This window comes from Laetiporus sulphureus (genome assembly GCF_001632365.1).
Source record: "Laetiporus sulphureus 93-53 unplaced genomic scaffold LAESUscaffold_26, whole genome shotgun sequence".
NCBI classification, from domain to species: Eukaryota; Fungi; Basidiomycota; class Agaricomycetes; order Polyporales; family Laetiporaceae; genus Laetiporus; species Laetiporus sulphureus.
Window position 1 is genome coordinate 182,295 of NW_024468535.1, and position 16,926 is coordinate 199,220.

The window sequence follows — 16,926 nt, forward strand, 5'->3', positions numbered from 1 at the left end:
TACGCGCACTCCTGAGAAGGGAGATAGTAGCGGTGACAGCAAGAATGAAGGCGGACCAGATGTTGCGCTGGCATATGTTTACACGACCACGTGACCGCGACGCGACGCGCGGTGCCACGCGAGTTGTCTTGCTGTCTGCGACGTCGAGCTCGTAGCTACGGGTCCACACTTTCATAAGGACCTGATTCAAAAGTTTGATTTGACGCGTACATCAAGGACTTGCTCGTCATCATCATCGACTCGACGCTGACCCTCACCCACACTCGAAGACGCAGAAGAGGAGATAAACGAACGGTACGGCTGATTGCAGCTTGGGAACTATGTTGAGCTTCGCTACTGAATTATGTGATTAGAATTATTGTTTGCATTTGGAAAGAAATAGGCTGGCTACTCAATCATTGTCAACTCGCTTCAGAAAGGCTTGAAGCTACTGTTGGAGATCCTGGCCACACTGCAGCTATGACAACACCAAAGGCGATATATTCCTCACAGAGCAGGCAAAAGGAATGCAGCGTCGAGCAGGCGGTAGACAAGGTGCTTGAAATTGTACGACTTCTTCATGGGCCGAACTATCTACGGGAAGATATCGAATGGGCTGCCAGTATTCCGACAGGGGAGCAAATCATTCGATGGGTAGCGTCTCAAGTGGATGATGTTTTCGTAAATGCGCAAGGACACCCTCAGTCATTTCAGCTACGGCTTACAGCTTCTTTGGAAGCAATTGCGTTATACGACGAAGAAACACAAAGGTGCCACTCGTAGGATTTTGCCTTTCTCCATAATTGAATGTATGCATCAGACCGTTGCACACTGTCCGATCAAAGGCTCCAGGAGAAGACATAGAACCTAACAGTTCAGACAAATCGTTGACCTCCCCACGATTGCGGCAAGTTTGCGAATCTTCTGTGACTGTTATTGCTTACCCATGTTGTTCTAGAGCAAGTACGGAAACAATGGAAGCTGAGACCGAGCTTCTTCAGGAAGAGACTAAGCTTCTACAGCACCGGGTGCGGAGAGCGAAGTTAGCAGTGTTGGGCTCATCGTTGCTCTATCGTGTCTGATGATTATGACAGGTTGGCATCCAAACAGCTTCATAATACGATTAGCACCCTGCGAACCGAACTCCAGGATACGTCAAAGAAACTATGCCAACAAGAAGAGCATCTGGGAGATATCTCATTGCAGGTGATTCACCTTCGTCCTATCAGCGGCTCATGTGACTGATAACGCGCAGGCGGATACATCAATAGTGAACTCTGTGGCTCATGCGAATAAACTGCTCGAAGATGTGGGCTCCAGTAACGTAGCTGGTACGTCTTTCCAATCCGAAACATGAGCAGAGGATTTATGACCACCTGGTTGGCCGTAGATGACATCTTTAAGCTCCGAGACGGCCTATCCTCCCTGACGGAATTGCGCTCGAATTTAGTCGACTCGGCCAAACAGCGGCTCGCAGCGGTGGACGAGGCTTATTCCTTACTGCCTGGACCTGTCGAGATCCCTCAAGAAGCGGAAACATTGCAAGAGCGATTGCAAGATCTACTGTTCAACATCGCGGCTCAGTCTGAACGAAATTCAGAAAGCCCGGACCTTGACGTTCTCGCTCAGTCCTACTGCCTGGAATTACAGAGGATTTCCGAGAACCTCGAAGCCGCGCAAGATGTAGAAGGTAGACGTGCCGCGTTGAGAAGCGTTCTCTCTCATGCTGATGTTGACGCCGTCTCCGACCTCGATGACGAAAACGTCGCCGAGATCGGCGTGGACGTTGGCAATGAGCTCGAACGAGCATGGAGACTTGACCAGAAGGCATTGCTACTTGCTAGAGAAAAGTGCTTGGATGAGGTGAGCCAAAGAATCTGCCATACGATCTGGACATTAATGAGTCGTCCTCGCAGACAATCGAAGCTTTCGGACGTGATCTGCTGCCACCGTTACAAAACCTTTTCGAGAAGCTATCGGAATGCAGCGAAAATGCGTTTGAAGCGGAAGCACTCGTCCGGACACTGACTGAAGAGCTCAAAGGCATCCTCGATGATGTCGACGCTGCCACGGAAGCCGACACGACGGTCAAGGTTTGGTCAGACTTGTCAGCCGGCACTATCCTCGAGTCTGAGTTGGTCGAATTGCTCAAGCGTAAGCAAAGTACGATGCATCTAATTCCTTGCGCAGTGGTCACATTGCTCATGCGATGTCGACTAGATCTTCGAAGTCAAGATGCAGGGCCCCTTGTTCTCCTGGATCGAACCGACTTGGAGAAGGAATTACATGAGGTTTCGGAGAGGTTGCATGCTGCAGAGGATGCCGAAATAGAATGGTCATCCTCTCTCCCTTCGAGACTGTCTGAGCTGTGAGCTGCACATATCTACTTTGCACGCGCTTGCCGCTGATTTAGGACAACCATAGGACTGGCGCTCATGCTTCCTTGATCTCCACCATATACGCCTATTCGCCTGTGAACACATCTCCACCATTCTCCCTCCCTCCTTCCCTGCAAACTCTCGAGAACGAAGCAGCCGGAGAAGCGAAGCGCCTTAGTGCAAGCATTTCGAGGCTGCAGAAGGTATCTGGTATTATAATATGCATCGTTCTCACTGACAACTTGATACAGGATGTCGAGCTCAGCGACCGCGACAGGAAGAAACTGAGCACGTTTATAAAAAGGTGGCGTTAATTGCTGGCTGGGGGTGTACATCAAGCATACGAGAAGGGAAAATGTGAAGACGTATTCCTCTTAAGGTGTCAGGTTGCGGAGCCGCAGCGATATCCCCATACTGTCGATGTGGTACGTCAAACGACCTTACATTCAAATCTTCGATCATAGGTCGTTAAGACTATGGCCAGACCAGGAAGGCGTCGTTTGGCCTAGAGAGACTGCGCATCTGATTGACTCTGGGCACGACCGCCAGTTGGTTGGATCATGTTGGCAGTGTCTCTCTATCTGATCGACACCCTCGTCAAATTGACCAGTTATATCTCGCTTGTTCTTGTCCCTTTTGCAGTCTGGTATTTTTTCCTCCTCAATTTGTACATTAGAGCAGCTGCATAGGTTGAAAATTAGGATTCTCGTGATAGCGCACGTCAGCAGCATTCGCACGTGAGACCCTCGAAACACGGCGCAACTGAAGTAAATGGAACGCATCGGAAGGCCGGAAGCTTCGACAAGACAGCAATCTCTACACGCTGTACGATAGATCAGCAAACGCCTTCCTTTACTCGATCGAAAACACGACTGAAGTATCCCTCCAAGCCATCCAAACCGAAAACCAGCCCGCCCATTATTCCATCTGGCCTGACGATAGCAAGTGTCATCATCTTCTGAGAGCATGCGTAATTCAGGTATGCGTGGCCCCTTTCGTTCACCACCACGAAATCGGCGTCGAGCAGCTCCGCAGCTGGAGAGGTCCCCTGTGGGTAGATCACGAGAGACTTCAGGGCGGATGTAGGATATCGTTTCAGCGATTCCAGTATATTTGCGATGGTGTCCGTGTTGCCCGCGAAGAGCATGACTGTGTGATGCGATGGACCGAAGATATTGAAGAGAGAGATGGGGTTCACTCCACACCTCGGGTCTCGTCCTTAATGTCGATGAGGCGCAGTCCAGGTGCATCAGGTGCCCTATCTCCCGCACGCACAGTGTCACCCAGCTCGATACCGTATGGATCCATCAGCACTCGCGACGCGCCCTCTAGAGGGAAGCGCTCGTCAACCACGATGGAGCTCCAGCGGTAGTTGACACCGAGCTGCTTGAGCGGCCCGCCCCTATCCCATGCGGCGGTGCCGCTCCCGTCACTCTTCATCGTGCTTGCGGTCGTGTCTAGAATGGCGGTGGTGCGCTTCAGGACGGCGGCAATGACGGGCAGGCGCTCTTCGGTGTATGTGGAGAGCAGCGAGGGTGCTGCGAACCCTTTCTCTACGAGTGCGAGCTTCCAACCGAGGTTGAACTGGGAGTCCCAGTTCCTTAGCGTGCTTCCAGCAGGCTTGCAAACATGGTGCGACGTACCGAGTCTTGGATCCCGGAGTTCATGCCCTGAGGTGCAACGGAACAGTAAGTGTCTGACAGAAAGGTTGTAAGGAAAAACCCTGCCTGGGCCCCGAACGGAGTGTGAACGTGAGCAGCGTCTACATAGCGATTGGTCAAGACATTCCCTAGACAAACAAGACCTTGAGCCACTCACCTCCAGCTACAAATACCCGTCCCTCTCCGAACGTGTCGACCATCCGCATGTTAGGTCTGCCACATTAATGAAGCTGGGGCAGCTGTTCGATACACCTAAAACCTACCTGAATTCAGAGAGCCATCTGACTTTGCGGACGTTTATGTCATCCCTGTCAGTTCCGGTGCGGATTGTCTTGATCAGCTCTTCTTGGTCCGACACCATCCTTGCATGGTCAATTCTGCCTCCTAGGATCAAAGCGAACAAGCCTTCTTCCTCGGTAGGCCTCAGCATCACGCTGTGGGGCACAGCCACGCATCAGAATGCAACCGTTTGAACGATGGTCACTTGGAAACCGACAGGATGGTCGACATACCTCCCCAGAAGTGCCAGTACTAGATGTTCGTGAGCAGGCGCGGGAGTGACAGAGGAAACGGTGATGAACACACCTTGCGGTCCAGTCCCTCTACTTCGAGATCACCAACAACAAACCACATTTCTTCCCCTCTGGTCTCACCTAGGAAGGACAGGCCAAGCTGCCTGCGTACAGTTCCTATTTTATATGTGTCAAGGGAGGAATCGTTCCATCTATCAGAGGCCTACCTCTCGCACCATCAGTTCCTACAAGCCAGTGAGAGGAGATCGTCTCTTGGATCTTCGCATCGCCTTGTCTCTTCACAACATGGGCATCGACACGGTCTGCAAACTGCTCGAAATCACGTAGCTCTGTGCCGAACTCGACTTGACACCCTAGCCTCTCTATATGAGAGCGTAGGATCGCCTCTGCATTGTCTTGCCCAAGTGCTAGAATATTCGGCTTTTCCATTAATTATTAAACAGTGGCACCATCAGGGACAGAGTACAAATTATATTGTGAGGGGGCATACATATTGAACGGCCGGTGTCGGCTCAACGTTGGGTGCCATAGAGTAAGTCTTGATGGGTTCCGCGCCTCCAGGTACTCTGTATACCCGGTTGTAAAAGAGCGATAGAGCTTTCGCTTGCACGTCTGGTAGAACGCCTAGGTAATGAAACAGTTCCTGAGAGCGCGGCTACCAACAGAGGTGTTATCAGAATAGGTCAGACGGTACTTCACGGGAAAATTGGCACCATAATACCTGCCCCGCGCTGTCCGGGGCGAGGAGTCCGTTCCCTCTCAATGATGCGCACAGAAATGCCATTCCTGAGTAGAGATAGGGCAAGTACAAGTCCTACAGGCCCTGCACCAACCTATAGAGACCGGTGAGTCGTCGAAGGCGTCGAGAAAATCAGCGACGTACCACTAGAACAGACGTTGACTTTTCGGAGGCCATGGTTCTTCACTCGTTGGGGAGAATAGATGATTTGGCACGTGGTACCGCCCATGACAACTTCATCGTAAGTCAACATCCGGACTGGTGACAAATGTCGAACCCTATGACTCCGTGAGCATTTCCATTGAAGGAATACCAGTAGGCTCAAGGAACATTCGGAAGCAACTGATTTTCGCGAAGAACTGAGAACCATCGTGGGAGGTTCAAATCGCCACAGCGATCATAGCTACGGCAGGATGGGGATGGTGTTGTCTATGAGTGACTGAGGGGTGAAAGAAGGCTGATGTTAGCATGGAGGCCAAGTAGGTATCAGATACGAGTCAGAAGCCATTTCACAAGGGAATATAATATTTCAATTACAAGATGACAATGCAGAGTAATGACAGGAGATGTAGAAATCAAAGTGTGAGCGAAAAATAAAGAAGCGCCCGGAGGAGATTGAACTCCAGAGTCAAGACCCTCATGGACGGGTTCCCTTTTAGGGTGGCCGCAAGGGTCTGGTCACGAGACTAAAACGTAATCACTCTCACCAAAAAGTCCAAAATGATGATGTAAGCGCCTTCCGGTTCACTTGGCTCCCATCCTCCCTTCCCTGTCTGTGTGAAAACCTGTCTTCTGGCAACGACCGACGACATCACACGCCCACCTTGGGTAAATTAACGTACGTCGTCCTTATCTCCAGTGGCCACCATTGCAGCGTCCTCCGATAGGCGAGCTGACCGATTTTTTCAGCGACAACCCCGCCACACGAGCCCAAATGAATGCTCCGTGCGCCACAATGCCCGCTCTCTTCCTCGATGTGCACTCTGACTATCTGCGTATCAGAGTCCAAAGTAGCAGCTCAGGCATTGGGCTACTTGATAATGGCCCATTGAGCGTGAAGCGTGCGTCCTGGCGCTTTTGAAAACGCCGTGAACATATACGCTGATCCCCTTCCTTCTAGTTAGTTGTTCGGGTTACAGGCCTTCCTTTCACGACATCTCGGGAAAGAGAACTCATAGTTGAGATCCATGTGGGATCGACGAGTAAGCAAGTGTCCTATTTGTACAAAGGATCGTCGAGTGAATGCAACGAATTCCTGGACGGATTGTGAGCAACGTTTGCCCGTTTGTTTTTATTTTTTTCATGTTGACTGCACGTTGTTTTTAGCACGGTTGGTGCTGCTCCGACATTGGCGGTGGACGTCTGCGTGAAGCGAAATAAGCACAACGATTTGGTAGGCAAGCACGTCGTTCCCATCGTTTCGTTGCCCGATCGGAAGCAGTGCGGTGCGTCTTGTGGTGAGGTTGCGTATTCGTTTTTCTCACCGTGACATGTACTCCGGCAGAGCTTGTTATTCCGTTGTCCTCGTCCGGAACCAGGACACATGCCCAAGAGGTGAAAATCACCGTTGAAGTCACCTTTTCCGTGCAATCAGAAGGGCCCACCGTCGCAACTGGGCCACCTTCTATGCCGATCCAGAAGGCTACGCATGCGCAGATGATGAAGCGGAAAAAAGTGCGCATTCAATTGCACACTCAAGGGTTTTTTCAATACATAGCTGAGCTGATAATCACTCATCTACAGAAGAAGGGCAAGAAGTCTGACAAACAGCGTGAAGGGGATCATCTTGCGACTACCTCCAAGAGTGTAAATGGTGTGTTCTGAAGGACTCATCTGACGATATATCTGATGGCTGATCAAGTTTTGTTCAAGCACCGGGGCCTTCTACCGCCGGTGGCAGCACAGTCTCTGAAGCCGAAGAATGGTTGTGGGAGCCGCACCTTAAGCAGAAGTGGGAGACTGCTCCTCAAACCTGGCAGCAGTTCCTGCAGCATTGGTCAAGCCAACCGGACGAGGACACGGAACCTGCTCCTTATTCCATGTCACTCGGGCTGGCCACACGGCCCCCCAACTTGCCTAGCACTATTTTAGTATTGGCGTCCTATAAGAAGCTTTTTGATCGAGCGTGGGACTTCTACAATCGTTATTATCGCCAAGGAATACTGCTTACAGGTCAACCCGGAACAGGTATGTCGCACATGTCCTTATTGTTGGCGTGACGGCGATGAAACATTTGGCCTCTTCCTAGGTAAATCCACCTGGTTGTGGTATGTTCTTACCCGGCTCTTGAGGAGGGGGAAAAACGTGGTGCTTTCTTGGAGCGGGGACGTTTTTCTGTTCTACTCTGGTACCGTTTATGAGGTGCAGAGCGGCGCCTTCTCCGGCAACTATCTTCCGCGGCCTCCTCTGTTGGGAAAGAACGAGAAAGATTCCTCTTTGCGTTATATCTGGGGACTGATAGATGCAGAGAGCACGGTTACAGAGCCCCCCCCCGAGCTTGGTACTTGATGGCGGCATCTTTCCGATTCATGCTTCGTCTCCCAATCAAAGTCGGTATAAGGGTTGGAGCACACAGCGAAAGGCGCACACATGGGGCATGCCTCTGTGGGAACCTGAGGAACTTAAACGAGGGTACGTCGCTATTGATATCATCCCAGAGCTTACACTGATCCACTTTCATCGCAGTTTTGAGCTGCAGGATCAGTATGAGGCGTTGTTGGAAGACGTGACCAAGGCCTACATGGATCCCTCGCTTCCTCGCATTCCTGCGGTTGCCAACGTCATGCAAGCTGCTGACGACAATCACGACGACAATCGAGGCACGCACGGTGGCTGTGAACGTGCTCTCAAGCCATTGAAAAAGAGCATGCTCAAAAAACACGCCCGCTTGCAAATGCTGAAAACTCTCGAAAACGTCATTGATCTGTACGGCCACTCTGCACGTGACGTTTATATGGGAGTATTTGATCCGGACACCATGCGAGCTCGTCTTTTGCACGCAGTGCGAAACGTGACCTGGGCAGACCTTAGAAAGGGCCTACCTAGCGATAACCCCGGAGAGCTCTCCCATCGCATAGTGGCTGTCATTGTGAAGCCGGCTGATGGTCCGGCTGAGGACCAGTTCTTCCTAGGATTCAAGTCCGACCATATCCAACGCGAAGTCGAGGATCGATTGAAGCTCACTCAAATTGATGATGCATTCTCATTGTTGCGCAACTGCCTTGTGACTCCGCGAGGTACCTCGCTTGGCGGGTTTGTTTTCGAGAACTTGGCAAACAGTTACCTATCAGGCTTGACACCGACGACTCCTGAATATCCCTCATTGCTTCCTATGCGAAGAAGCCCGCAAGGCCGGACGTTTGTTGCTCCTGAAATGCCAGTGGTAGCTTCGACTCCTACACTTTCACTTCCTATTCGACGGAGAACACGAACGAAATTTGAAGTGAACAAATCCTCGGCTGTGCGGCTCAAATTACCTGTAGATGAATGCTTCTACATCCCGATCTCTCAAAATAACCCGTTGTTTGACTCGTTCATGATTGAATGTGACGACGACGGTGCCACGTTGTGGATCTTTCAGATGACTGTGGGCAAGGAGCACCGTGGTTCAGCATCCGGCTATGATATCATCACTGGTATCGAGGAATTCGTTCGCAGACAACTACGTCAGCATGCAAAGGTACCGAGCGACGAAGATGGCAGTGTCATTGGTCAGAAACGGAGTGGGCCTGCTCCTGAGGGATCGCGGAAGAAGTTGAAGAGCGCTTGCGAGCATGTCGATGTGAAGTCAAAATTTGTTCTTGTCTGTCCTGATCAAGCACAACAGTGGACAATGCCCATTGGTTGGAAGGACGATAAGGGGTCGGTGTACTGTCAAACGATCCCTATCCAGGTGAGTTTCTACCATCATCTTCCAATGAATGCCAATGCGAAATAACTTGCGCGTCTCAGGACTATATATGAGGCCACTATCAGTCATTATTTCCGTCTGCAATCTCTCTGTAAAGACTTTGATTTGTATAGTTCGTGTTCTTTCTTTCTATCTTGTATTATAACCTTGACATGGACGGAGCACGAGGCGATCGTTGCTCACCATTCCATGGATTATGAAGAAGTTGCGATACTTCATTCGGCAGGCGCACGCTTGATAGTCTGACTCGGAAGACACGGTAATGCACGGGTATTGTGTCCAGTTCACTTCATCGATTTCTATAACATGCACGTTGAGTCGATCTGGCCCCATCGACATGAGGAAGCCTGCAATCTGCGCAAAGTGATGATGTTGTCGAACAGCTGTGCAACGGGGCCATCGACGGTGAGGCTCGTGACTCGTGCAGCAGCGGCCATCTCTTTGCCGTGTAATCTCTGACGGCATCGTCGCAGCCGTGTGTTGTCCCCGCTAGCCTGTACTACGGATATTTGCGGGCCACGGGGAGAACGGTCGTCCACTGCCCACAGGCGGTTCTGCGAGAAGACGTCGTAGTGATGGCCTCGGAGAAAAATGTTCTCAGCCACTGTTCTTTTTGAATGGAAGAAGCTCGTCGATCCATCATAACCCTAGCGCTGATTGTAATGTCAATTATCAGATGACGTACAGACTTCTCTCGTTTCTTATGTGATGGTATGGCTTGAAGATGCCACCCAGTGCAGCCACAAGTCTTTCGATCTGATATCGCATGTTACGAACGCTGGGGCCCTTGGTCTTCTCGGTTGCCTAGTCCTGCGATATCTTCGCAAGTTCAGGATGTCAGGCTAGCAGGGTCTCAGTCTGAGCGGTGAGCCAGGCAGAACGAATGATTGGGGAGGAACGATTAATGATAGCTCAGAATTAGAACTGGGAGCTTTTTTTTTTGAATTTACGCGTACGCAGTTCGACATCTGTAAATCGAATGAGGACCTATGAGGTCAATCGAGGTTTTTGAATAATTGACATAAATCATTTAAAATCTATTTCAGCATCAGATAAGTATGAATGTTTAGAAACATTACAGATATTTTTCACCTCAATCAAGTGCAGTTATGCTTAAAAGGGTTGAACTCTTTTATCATACTTTCACCATCATTCAATGCAAACTATCGGTTCTTACAACCCAGTGCTTCGGAATTTAAAAGTACATCGCTGCTTTCGCGAGGCAATCGATGCGCATGTCGCCACTCCCATCTTTCCAACGACTTCAGCCTTCAAATCTTGCTTTCCAGGAAACCTAGCACTCAGCAGGAGGGCCAATTGCGCGGCAGCTCCCCCCAGAAGCTGGGGCAGGGAATTGTGAAGAGAAGCCGTTTGATTTGTCTACAACGTGCAACCGGCCGCCCCTCCTGAAAATCCGTCCATAACGCTGACACTCAAGCCCACGGACTCAAAAGGTACGGAATCGAGTGCTAGATGCTGCGAGAAATGCGTTTAAGTAGAAGGTTTCCAGCAAGTTCGAGCGTTCTGCAGGGTTGGATAGCGCTCACACCGCAGAGGCTCGATCTTGGGACAATCGCTCTTATCTTGCGCAGGAGAAATTACACACGTGTCCCTCTTACTGTGCGGAACGACCAGAGTGGCTGGTTTTCGTGGATCCGCGATTGTTGCGGCGGTAGCCCGCTTACCGCCATTCCACAAATCCCTCTCGTCACCCACAAGGTGTTGAACATCGATATCTGGATTCTGATTGCTGCGGGTGTTCGTGCTTGTCTTCCCGAGAATCTTGCTCGTTCATCTAGAACTCGACGGTCGATCTCGCCGATCTGCACTTATGGCCGGTGATTTTACGGCTGCCAACATGTTGTCCCGCACGCTTCCGGAGGCTCTCAACTTTCGGAGGGATCAAGTGCCTGTTCAGGGTGCATTGGCGGAGCTACGCAAAGAGTCTCTCGACATCTACAATCGTCTCCACTCAATATCCGAAGACATTGACTTCGTGAACGATATCTGTGCGGCGTACCCCCATCTTCCTGTCCTACGTGAGCCCACCTTCTAAGTCAAGTTTGAGAGCCGCTACTCATGTCCCTTTATTCAGCAAATCAGCGCTGTGGCGCCTGGTACGTTGATCCGGCGATTGTGCGTTCCATAGACTCTTTATAGTGGGAGTACCGTAACAACTGATCCCAAGGCAAGGGAAGAAACAGCATATTTCAAGTCCACTGATGGCCACTTCGGTAATTGGAGCTTCAACCTCCGTCGACCCAATCTTCACCTGCTGTCAATCATTGCCTGCGAAGGCGGGTACGTCAACCTGCGTACCAATGTTCGGAATCGCGGTAATTGCTGACGATATCGACCAGGATGATACTAGTGGATTCTACGCGAGCGGGTAAGAAGGTGCCGGATGCACTTTCGAAGACCGTACCCATCTGGTGTGCTGTCATCAATCGTGCCGTGCGCCGCAAGTACTCGAGTCCCGAAAAGGATGATTGGGATACGCAACTGTACTGCTCAGCCTCAGCTGTCAGTGCTCAAGAGCAGGCCCAAATTGAGGCTCGGCTTGATACCTGGGTCGATTCGCTCATCGTAGGCAGCCCACTCTGTTCTCCCAGATCGATGCTGAGACAGCTCGCAGGACTCTGCCTACATCTTAGCAGACCTTTTGCAGCCTTTACGACCAGTATGGGTCACTCCTTCGACTTCCGTTCTACCAGACCTGTCGCCAGGCCGGAACCTCCCGTTCTACCCAATCGTCTGCGTCTCTGCATCTCAGCAGATCCATGAAGGACTGCAACGGCGGTCGCACGGCTTTGCATACATCCAGGGCTCCGGAGACGACCACGAGTCCTGGGGCATGGTCAGTTTGTTTCATGTAGCTTTGTGTCTGAAGAAACTAAAGGAAAACACAACACAAGGGGTTGAACCCGCCGTTGTTCTGGGAGAACAAGGACGAGCTTCTGGCGTGCGATAGACCGGGTCTGTCGGCACTAATAAGACCTATCGTCGCCAGGACTCGAGCACCGGCGCAGCATGATGGATGGACGGTCAAGCCTTCGCCGATCTCGCACATCGGTGGTCAGATCCTAGTCGGTGTGGTAGACGACCTACCGTTCCCCGCTCCACGTTCGCTGCCAGGCAGCTCGGTTGCGCTGGCATATGTCCTGCTCACGCACAGACCCTGGCTAGCAAGTCCACAAAACGGAGCGAGCGAGGATATCCTCGGCCTCCAGATGTTGGAAGGCAAGAAGGACCAGATCCACTTCCTTCAGAACGTCCTACCTCGGTCAATGGCGTTCATCGGCACATGCCTCACTAAGGACATGCAGATTTGCGTCTGCTGCGATACTGGCAAGGATGCATGCGTCGGCGTCGCGTTGGCGGCTCTGCAGCTGTTCTTTGACGATTCGGGCAAGTTTGCGGCAACTCGCGAGCAGCAGGCGGCGCTGAGTAAGTAATAGTATGCAAAGTCCTCTTCACTACGAGATATCTCTAATACAACCCTAGGGAGCACTGCGAGCAAACAGTCGTTACAAAAGCGGCTACAATGGATCATCTCTAGCAGACCCCAGGCAAACCCCTCCCGCGTCACGCTCAAGCGTGTCAACGAATATATCCTAACGTCGCCTTCCTTCCGCCGTCAGCGCGGCGTCGACTGCTCAACGTGACTCTGACTCTTGTTCTTGCTATCTAGGGTGTCATACACGTTTCATGGGGCGGATGTTGACTGCAATTGTACTATAAACGATCAATTTGAATGCTCTTTGGATGTCCGGATGATACGTTGATGGAATGATGTGATATGTGCCTGGTTGTAATGCGATGCGCGGCGTTACCGCTCCGGCGATTGCGTCCGAGTAGGGTCCTGAGGTGCCGACAAGGATGCCGCGGGATGCTTTTCTCTGGAAGACTGAGACGTTGATGGATGTAGGTGACGTAGCGTCGGCCAGCTGCAAGCGAACCCTGGAGTTTGATGAATGGTTACTATGTCGAAGAAATCTGGTGAGAACTTTGCTCACTTAAGGTATGCCGGAGCGTCAATGCGTAGCTCATATGCAGGGTTATTGGCGAACTTGCTGGAGCTGGGGCCTCCGCCTGCTGTCCCTGCAGTCCTGTGGAATGCTCAGCGCGGCACAGACAATATGGAGCTGGTTAGACATACCACGCATCCCGAAGCACGCGACTGAACATCCCGGCACCCTCCTGTGGTATTGAAGTGATCTCAACGGGATATGCACTCTCAACCTGGATCTTGAATTCGCCCAGTTGCTGAGGCTCAAAGGTCGAGATGATGAGAGTGTAGTCTCCAGCTGCATTTTCCATTAGCGTAAAGTCAACCTATTCAGAAGTGAGTACCTGGTACGTCGCCGTATGCGCGTGCATATCCATAGCAATATGGCCCCGAAGTTGCGACCAGGTCATTCTGGCTCAACCTAGGACAACATTCATCAGCGCTAAAACCCAAGAGGACCGCACATCACAAACTCAGTAATCCGCTCTCCCCTCGACCAGACTAGCGAGGCGTTGATCGGTGTCCGCCGGGATCCATGCACTGTGACCGACACAGGTACCTTGACGTTGGCATTCCTTCCGAGCTTCCTGGATTGTTCCACGTTAGGGTGGATCCGTAGATGGAATTGAGGATTGTCCATAAAGGTAGGATAGCTATAATTGCCTCCAGAGGTCTTGCTGGTGAAAGCGCCATCAATCTTCATCATGGTCATCATGGTCATCATGGTCAATAGAGAAAGGATGACAGCAGCTGAAAAAGCGGCTCACTTCCTTCATATACAACGCTTTGGGTGGATTCTCAACCCAGGAAACGTCAGTGTCCGAATACACATTGATCGTGAATCCCACGTCACTGAAGTGGCCATCATACGCTGCTATCAGATGCAAAACGGTATCGGTGGCTGACACTCTCGTTCGAACCTAGTAAAGGTCAACGAAAACCGCATATATTTACTTGTCAAACGACATACCAGAGTATGGATGCTGTTGGTGTATTCTCCCTGAATGTAGAAGCTTAACATGGCTTCTAGTTGATCCTTAACGAGCATACCTTCAGCATCGTCGGGTCAATGTCCGCAGGCGATTGCCTTCCATCGTCTTGACCGTTGACAAGGAGAGAAATATACTCAGAGGTGCGTGTAGTATCCGACACATGGCGTGTCAGCTGGATCCAGATCTCACACCCGTCCTGGGCGGCGGTGTCCATTCCCGTGCGTAATTGCAGCTGAAAGTAAGATGCTACAAATCCTGTCAGGAAGATTGCATGGCGTCGTGGCAGCAACGTACATCGATTCACGCCCTCTTCGAAGGACGGCGACTGAGCCTTCCACGTTCCATGGAAAACAATCTGATTGCGGAAGATTCCTGGGTCCCAGCTGAGGTATACGCCATCGAAGTGGCTGCAGACTGTATCCCAACCGAGGCTGAAGGTGTCTGATCATACCCCTCTCAGAATGGTTCCCAAACCATTCTTGGGACATACTCACATGAGTGGTCACACACATAGTTGGATGCTGCTTGCGCTTCCCGACCTTGTACGTTTGCAGTCTGCGTCCACGAGTCGAGCATCGTGACCTGGCGAACGCCATCATGCTCTTGCACGTCTTTTGTTGCTCGTGAATACGTAATGTTCGAACGGCTATAAACTTCCACTCACCGATTACAGCATAACAATGGGCCGGGAGGAGCGTGAGTTCAGACACCAACATCGAAGAAGCCGGGGCATCGCAAGTGCCTACGGTGAGGACACAGGACCCTATACGTAGGTCGTAAGTCTACACGATATTTCCTGATCCACACAGGGCTACTCGCCCTGAATGAAGCCTTCGATTAAACGCATCCATAGTTGTTCTCGTTGAGACCTAGAAATGCAACCGTGATCAGCTTGACTGTGTACGTACACAAAGTAGTTTGATTCCTGACAACCTGAGATCTACATGCTCCGGTATCCAGCCCACGAGAGCACTACCGGAGTAAATTTAGTAACATATGCGTTTGATATCACAAGAAATCAAGGCTGACTGTAGGTCTATGCAGGAATTTCTGCAAAGGGAGTGAGAAGGATGATCTCCACGGAAAGAGGTGGCTCACGATCCGGGAAAATCGTATCCGCCCATGAGTTTCATGTACTATGGCAACTATGACGACATGTTCCAACGGAAAATACAAGAATCACAGCTTACGGCTTTCTCGACAAGCGACGGCCAGATTTGGTGCTCGGCGCCAGTTGACATGCACATCAACCCACCCTCCGGGTAAGTTGGCAACTTGTCATCAATAGCTGAGATGTCGCTTCAGCCGAAGGAAGGAAAGCAGAGCTGGTGATTCCTACGTACTTATCTATGGAAGTATGAGGTTGCGGTCATACGAAGAATCAATGTCTCCTTACGCGTCGGAAAGCCCCATTGAAGAGAAAGCGAAAATGATAGACTCCACTTCTTGAATCGTAAGACTCATCTCCTGGATCACGAGGATGTAGGTTGGACAGTACTATCTGCTCGGAGTCAGCGCAATGAAGCTAAGGTAATCGTGTTGTACCGTTGACCTTTGAATTAAACCGACAGTGATGTCCAACACAGACAGCGACAGAAGCACAAACAGAACAGTCGGTGATTATGTGTTGAACAATGTCTTGAGGTGACAAACGCTGTGCTGATGAATATACCATCGTCCCTTCAGCCTTACGCCAGATTGCATCATGCTGTTGCTGCTCCGGCGATAGTTCGGGTTGTCTGGAAGAAAGATTATCACGTTTTCGATTACGTTAAGGCAGTCATGTATGTACCGTACGTCATCCGATGCGCTCGCGCTGCTATCCCAAAGCGGTATGCGAACGTTATTGACGAATGATGACTTTCTCAGCACGTAAAGCTGTTCTTCTGTGAAGCCAAGAAGTCTTCAGCGCCAACCTCATTATCTAGTGCTAACTTTAACCCACGTTCGGAGAAATAGTCCTTGGCTACTGGCGTAACATCAGGGCGGACGGCTTTGATCTTCTCTGCACGTTCTAATGCCTTTCCTGCCTGGAGTTTGCAACTCGCACGTAGACCGGCATCGTTGCATGATTGACTGAGGTGGAGGAAATCTTCAGCCGCTTTCACGTACAGGCGGAATGCGCGATCTAGATTCTGTTGCAGTTCAGACTTGGCAGCCTTGGAATATGTTGCCTACACGCCAAGATGATCAGTAAGAAGTGATGGCGGCCAAGCAGCTGCATACCTCTGCATCTTGAAACATCATCTCTGCCTGCTTGGCAGACACCCAAGGCATAGTACGCGCGTCGTGTATGGGTGATGATTTTCTGCATCGTTATCCGTGTCAGGTTTTCGTTCATGTTTACCCCTGCGCTGTGGCCACTTACCATGTATGGGCGATCCGACGACCGCAGAATCGGCGCCTGACCTGGCAAGGGGCACACACGGCAGGATAATGTGAATTAAATTCACTGCCTGGTGGATGCCTTCATATAGGTTCTTCCAGCCCTGGAAAGTGGGGGTAGAAGGATGAACTGTAACGTGAACGTAAGTAGGCTGTGCAGGTTCTCGCGTTGCTCCGCCCCAAAAACAGACATTTCAGCGCGGTCACGTGAATTTAATATTCGAGTCAGGCACGTCCCCGCCTTTTTCCGGCTGGCTCGTTTCATCTAAAGTCCCGACAAACACAATACTGATAGCATTGAGAAAGCGAACTCGAGCTGTGGCGGTGTCTTAGCTTATAC

The 16,926-nt window shown here is 50.9% G+C and overlaps 5 protein-coding genes across 5 annotated transcripts; 3 read left to right on the forward strand and 2 right to left on the reverse strand.

Moving 5' to 3' along the window:
* Nucleotides 1-156: 156 nt before the first annotated feature.
* Nucleotides 157-3,076, forward strand: LAESUDRAFT_727041 (uncharacterized protein). Its single transcript, XM_040909150.1, has 12 exons — nucleotides 157-294; nucleotides 354-749; nucleotides 800-886; nucleotides 938-1,021; nucleotides 1,074-1,185; nucleotides 1,235-1,310; nucleotides 1,370-1,842; nucleotides 1,896-2,142; nucleotides 2,200-2,347; nucleotides 2,404-2,560; nucleotides 2,609-2,782; nucleotides 2,842-3,076. The coding sequence occupies exons 2-11, from the start codon at nucleotides 460-462 to the stop codon at nucleotides 2,669-2,671; spliced, it is 1,737 nt and encodes a 578-aa protein (XP_040763133.1). The 5' UTR covers nucleotides 157-294; nucleotides 354-459; the 3' UTR covers nucleotides 2,672-2,782; nucleotides 2,842-3,076.
* A 116-nt stretch (nucleotides 3,077-3,192) lies between these two features.
* Nucleotides 3,193-5,467, reverse strand: LAESUDRAFT_737522 (monooxygenase; the record flags this gene model as incomplete). The annotated part of the gene is made up of 12 exons (XM_040910798.1): nucleotides 3,193-3,575; nucleotides 3,629-3,941; nucleotides 4,001-4,027; nucleotides 4,085-4,119; nucleotides 4,176-4,231; nucleotides 4,282-4,452; nucleotides 4,527-4,549; nucleotides 4,604-4,707; nucleotides 4,758-4,971; nucleotides 5,042-5,206; nucleotides 5,265-5,384; nucleotides 5,435-5,467. The coding sequence occupies 12 exons, from the start codon at nucleotides 5,465-5,467 to the stop codon at nucleotides 3,193-3,195; spliced, it is 1,644 nt and encodes a 547-aa protein (XP_040763134.1).
* A 778-nt stretch (nucleotides 5,468-6,245) lies between these two features.
* Nucleotides 6,246-9,253, forward strand: LAESUDRAFT_714932 (uncharacterized protein; the record flags this gene model as incomplete). Its single annotated transcript, XM_040907100.1, has 10 exons — nucleotides 6,246-6,351; nucleotides 6,430-6,556; nucleotides 6,617-6,735; nucleotides 6,795-6,964; nucleotides 7,034-7,103; nucleotides 7,163-7,477; nucleotides 7,539-7,765; nucleotides 7,851-7,921; nucleotides 7,976-9,182; nucleotides 9,242-9,253. 10 exons carry the CDS (start codon nucleotides 6,246-6,248, stop codon nucleotides 9,251-9,253), a joined length of 2,424 nt encoding a protein of 807 aa, XP_040763135.1.
* A 1,805-nt stretch (nucleotides 9,254-11,058) lies between these two features.
* LAESUDRAFT_655903 (initiator tRNA phosphoribosyl transferase) lies at nucleotides 11,059-12,865 on the forward strand (the record flags this gene model as incomplete). The annotated part of the gene is made up of 7 exons (XM_040904584.1): nucleotides 11,059-11,239; nucleotides 11,296-11,336; nucleotides 11,389-11,501; nucleotides 11,561-11,786; nucleotides 11,836-12,057; nucleotides 12,116-12,651; nucleotides 12,709-12,865. The coding sequence occupies 7 exons, from the start codon at nucleotides 11,059-11,061 to the stop codon at nucleotides 12,863-12,865; spliced, it is 1,476 nt and encodes a 491-aa protein (XP_040763136.1).
* Nucleotides 12,866-12,895: 30 nt separating this feature from the next.
* LAESUDRAFT_655958 (cysteine proteinase) lies at nucleotides 12,896-16,369 on the reverse strand (the record flags this gene model as incomplete). Its single annotated transcript, XM_040904587.1, has 20 exons — nucleotides 12,896-13,160; nucleotides 13,217-13,309; nucleotides 13,360-13,507; nucleotides 13,554-13,630; nucleotides 13,683-13,906; nucleotides 13,977-14,129; nucleotides 14,180-14,209; nucleotides 14,260-14,447; nucleotides 14,496-14,642; nucleotides 14,696-14,812; nucleotides 14,866-14,983; nucleotides 15,110-15,173; nucleotides 15,231-15,251; nucleotides 15,300-15,337; nucleotides 15,392-15,489; nucleotides 15,545-15,548; nucleotides 15,598-15,702; nucleotides 15,754-15,940; nucleotides 15,994-16,087; nucleotides 16,147-16,369. Coding segments are annotated over 20 exons (2,394 nt in total), but the record flags the coding sequence as incomplete, so codon positions are not given.
* Nucleotides 16,370-16,926: the final 557 nt, after the last annotated feature.

Excerpts from the sequence above, each read along its gene's own strand:
- LAESUDRAFT_727041 (XM_040909150.1), top strand. The coding sequence starts at position 460 with ATGACAACACCAAAGGCGATATATTCCTCACAGAGCAGGCAAAAGGAA. Across the intron at positions 750-799 it reads TACGACGAAGAAACACAAAG|ACCGTTGCACACTGTCCGAT; the intron begins GTGCCACTCGTA and ends TGTATGCATCAG. Across the intron at positions 2,561-2,608 it reads GCATTTCGAGGCTGCAGAAG|GATGTCGAGCTCAGCGACCG; the intron begins GTATCTGGTATT and ends AACTTGATACAG.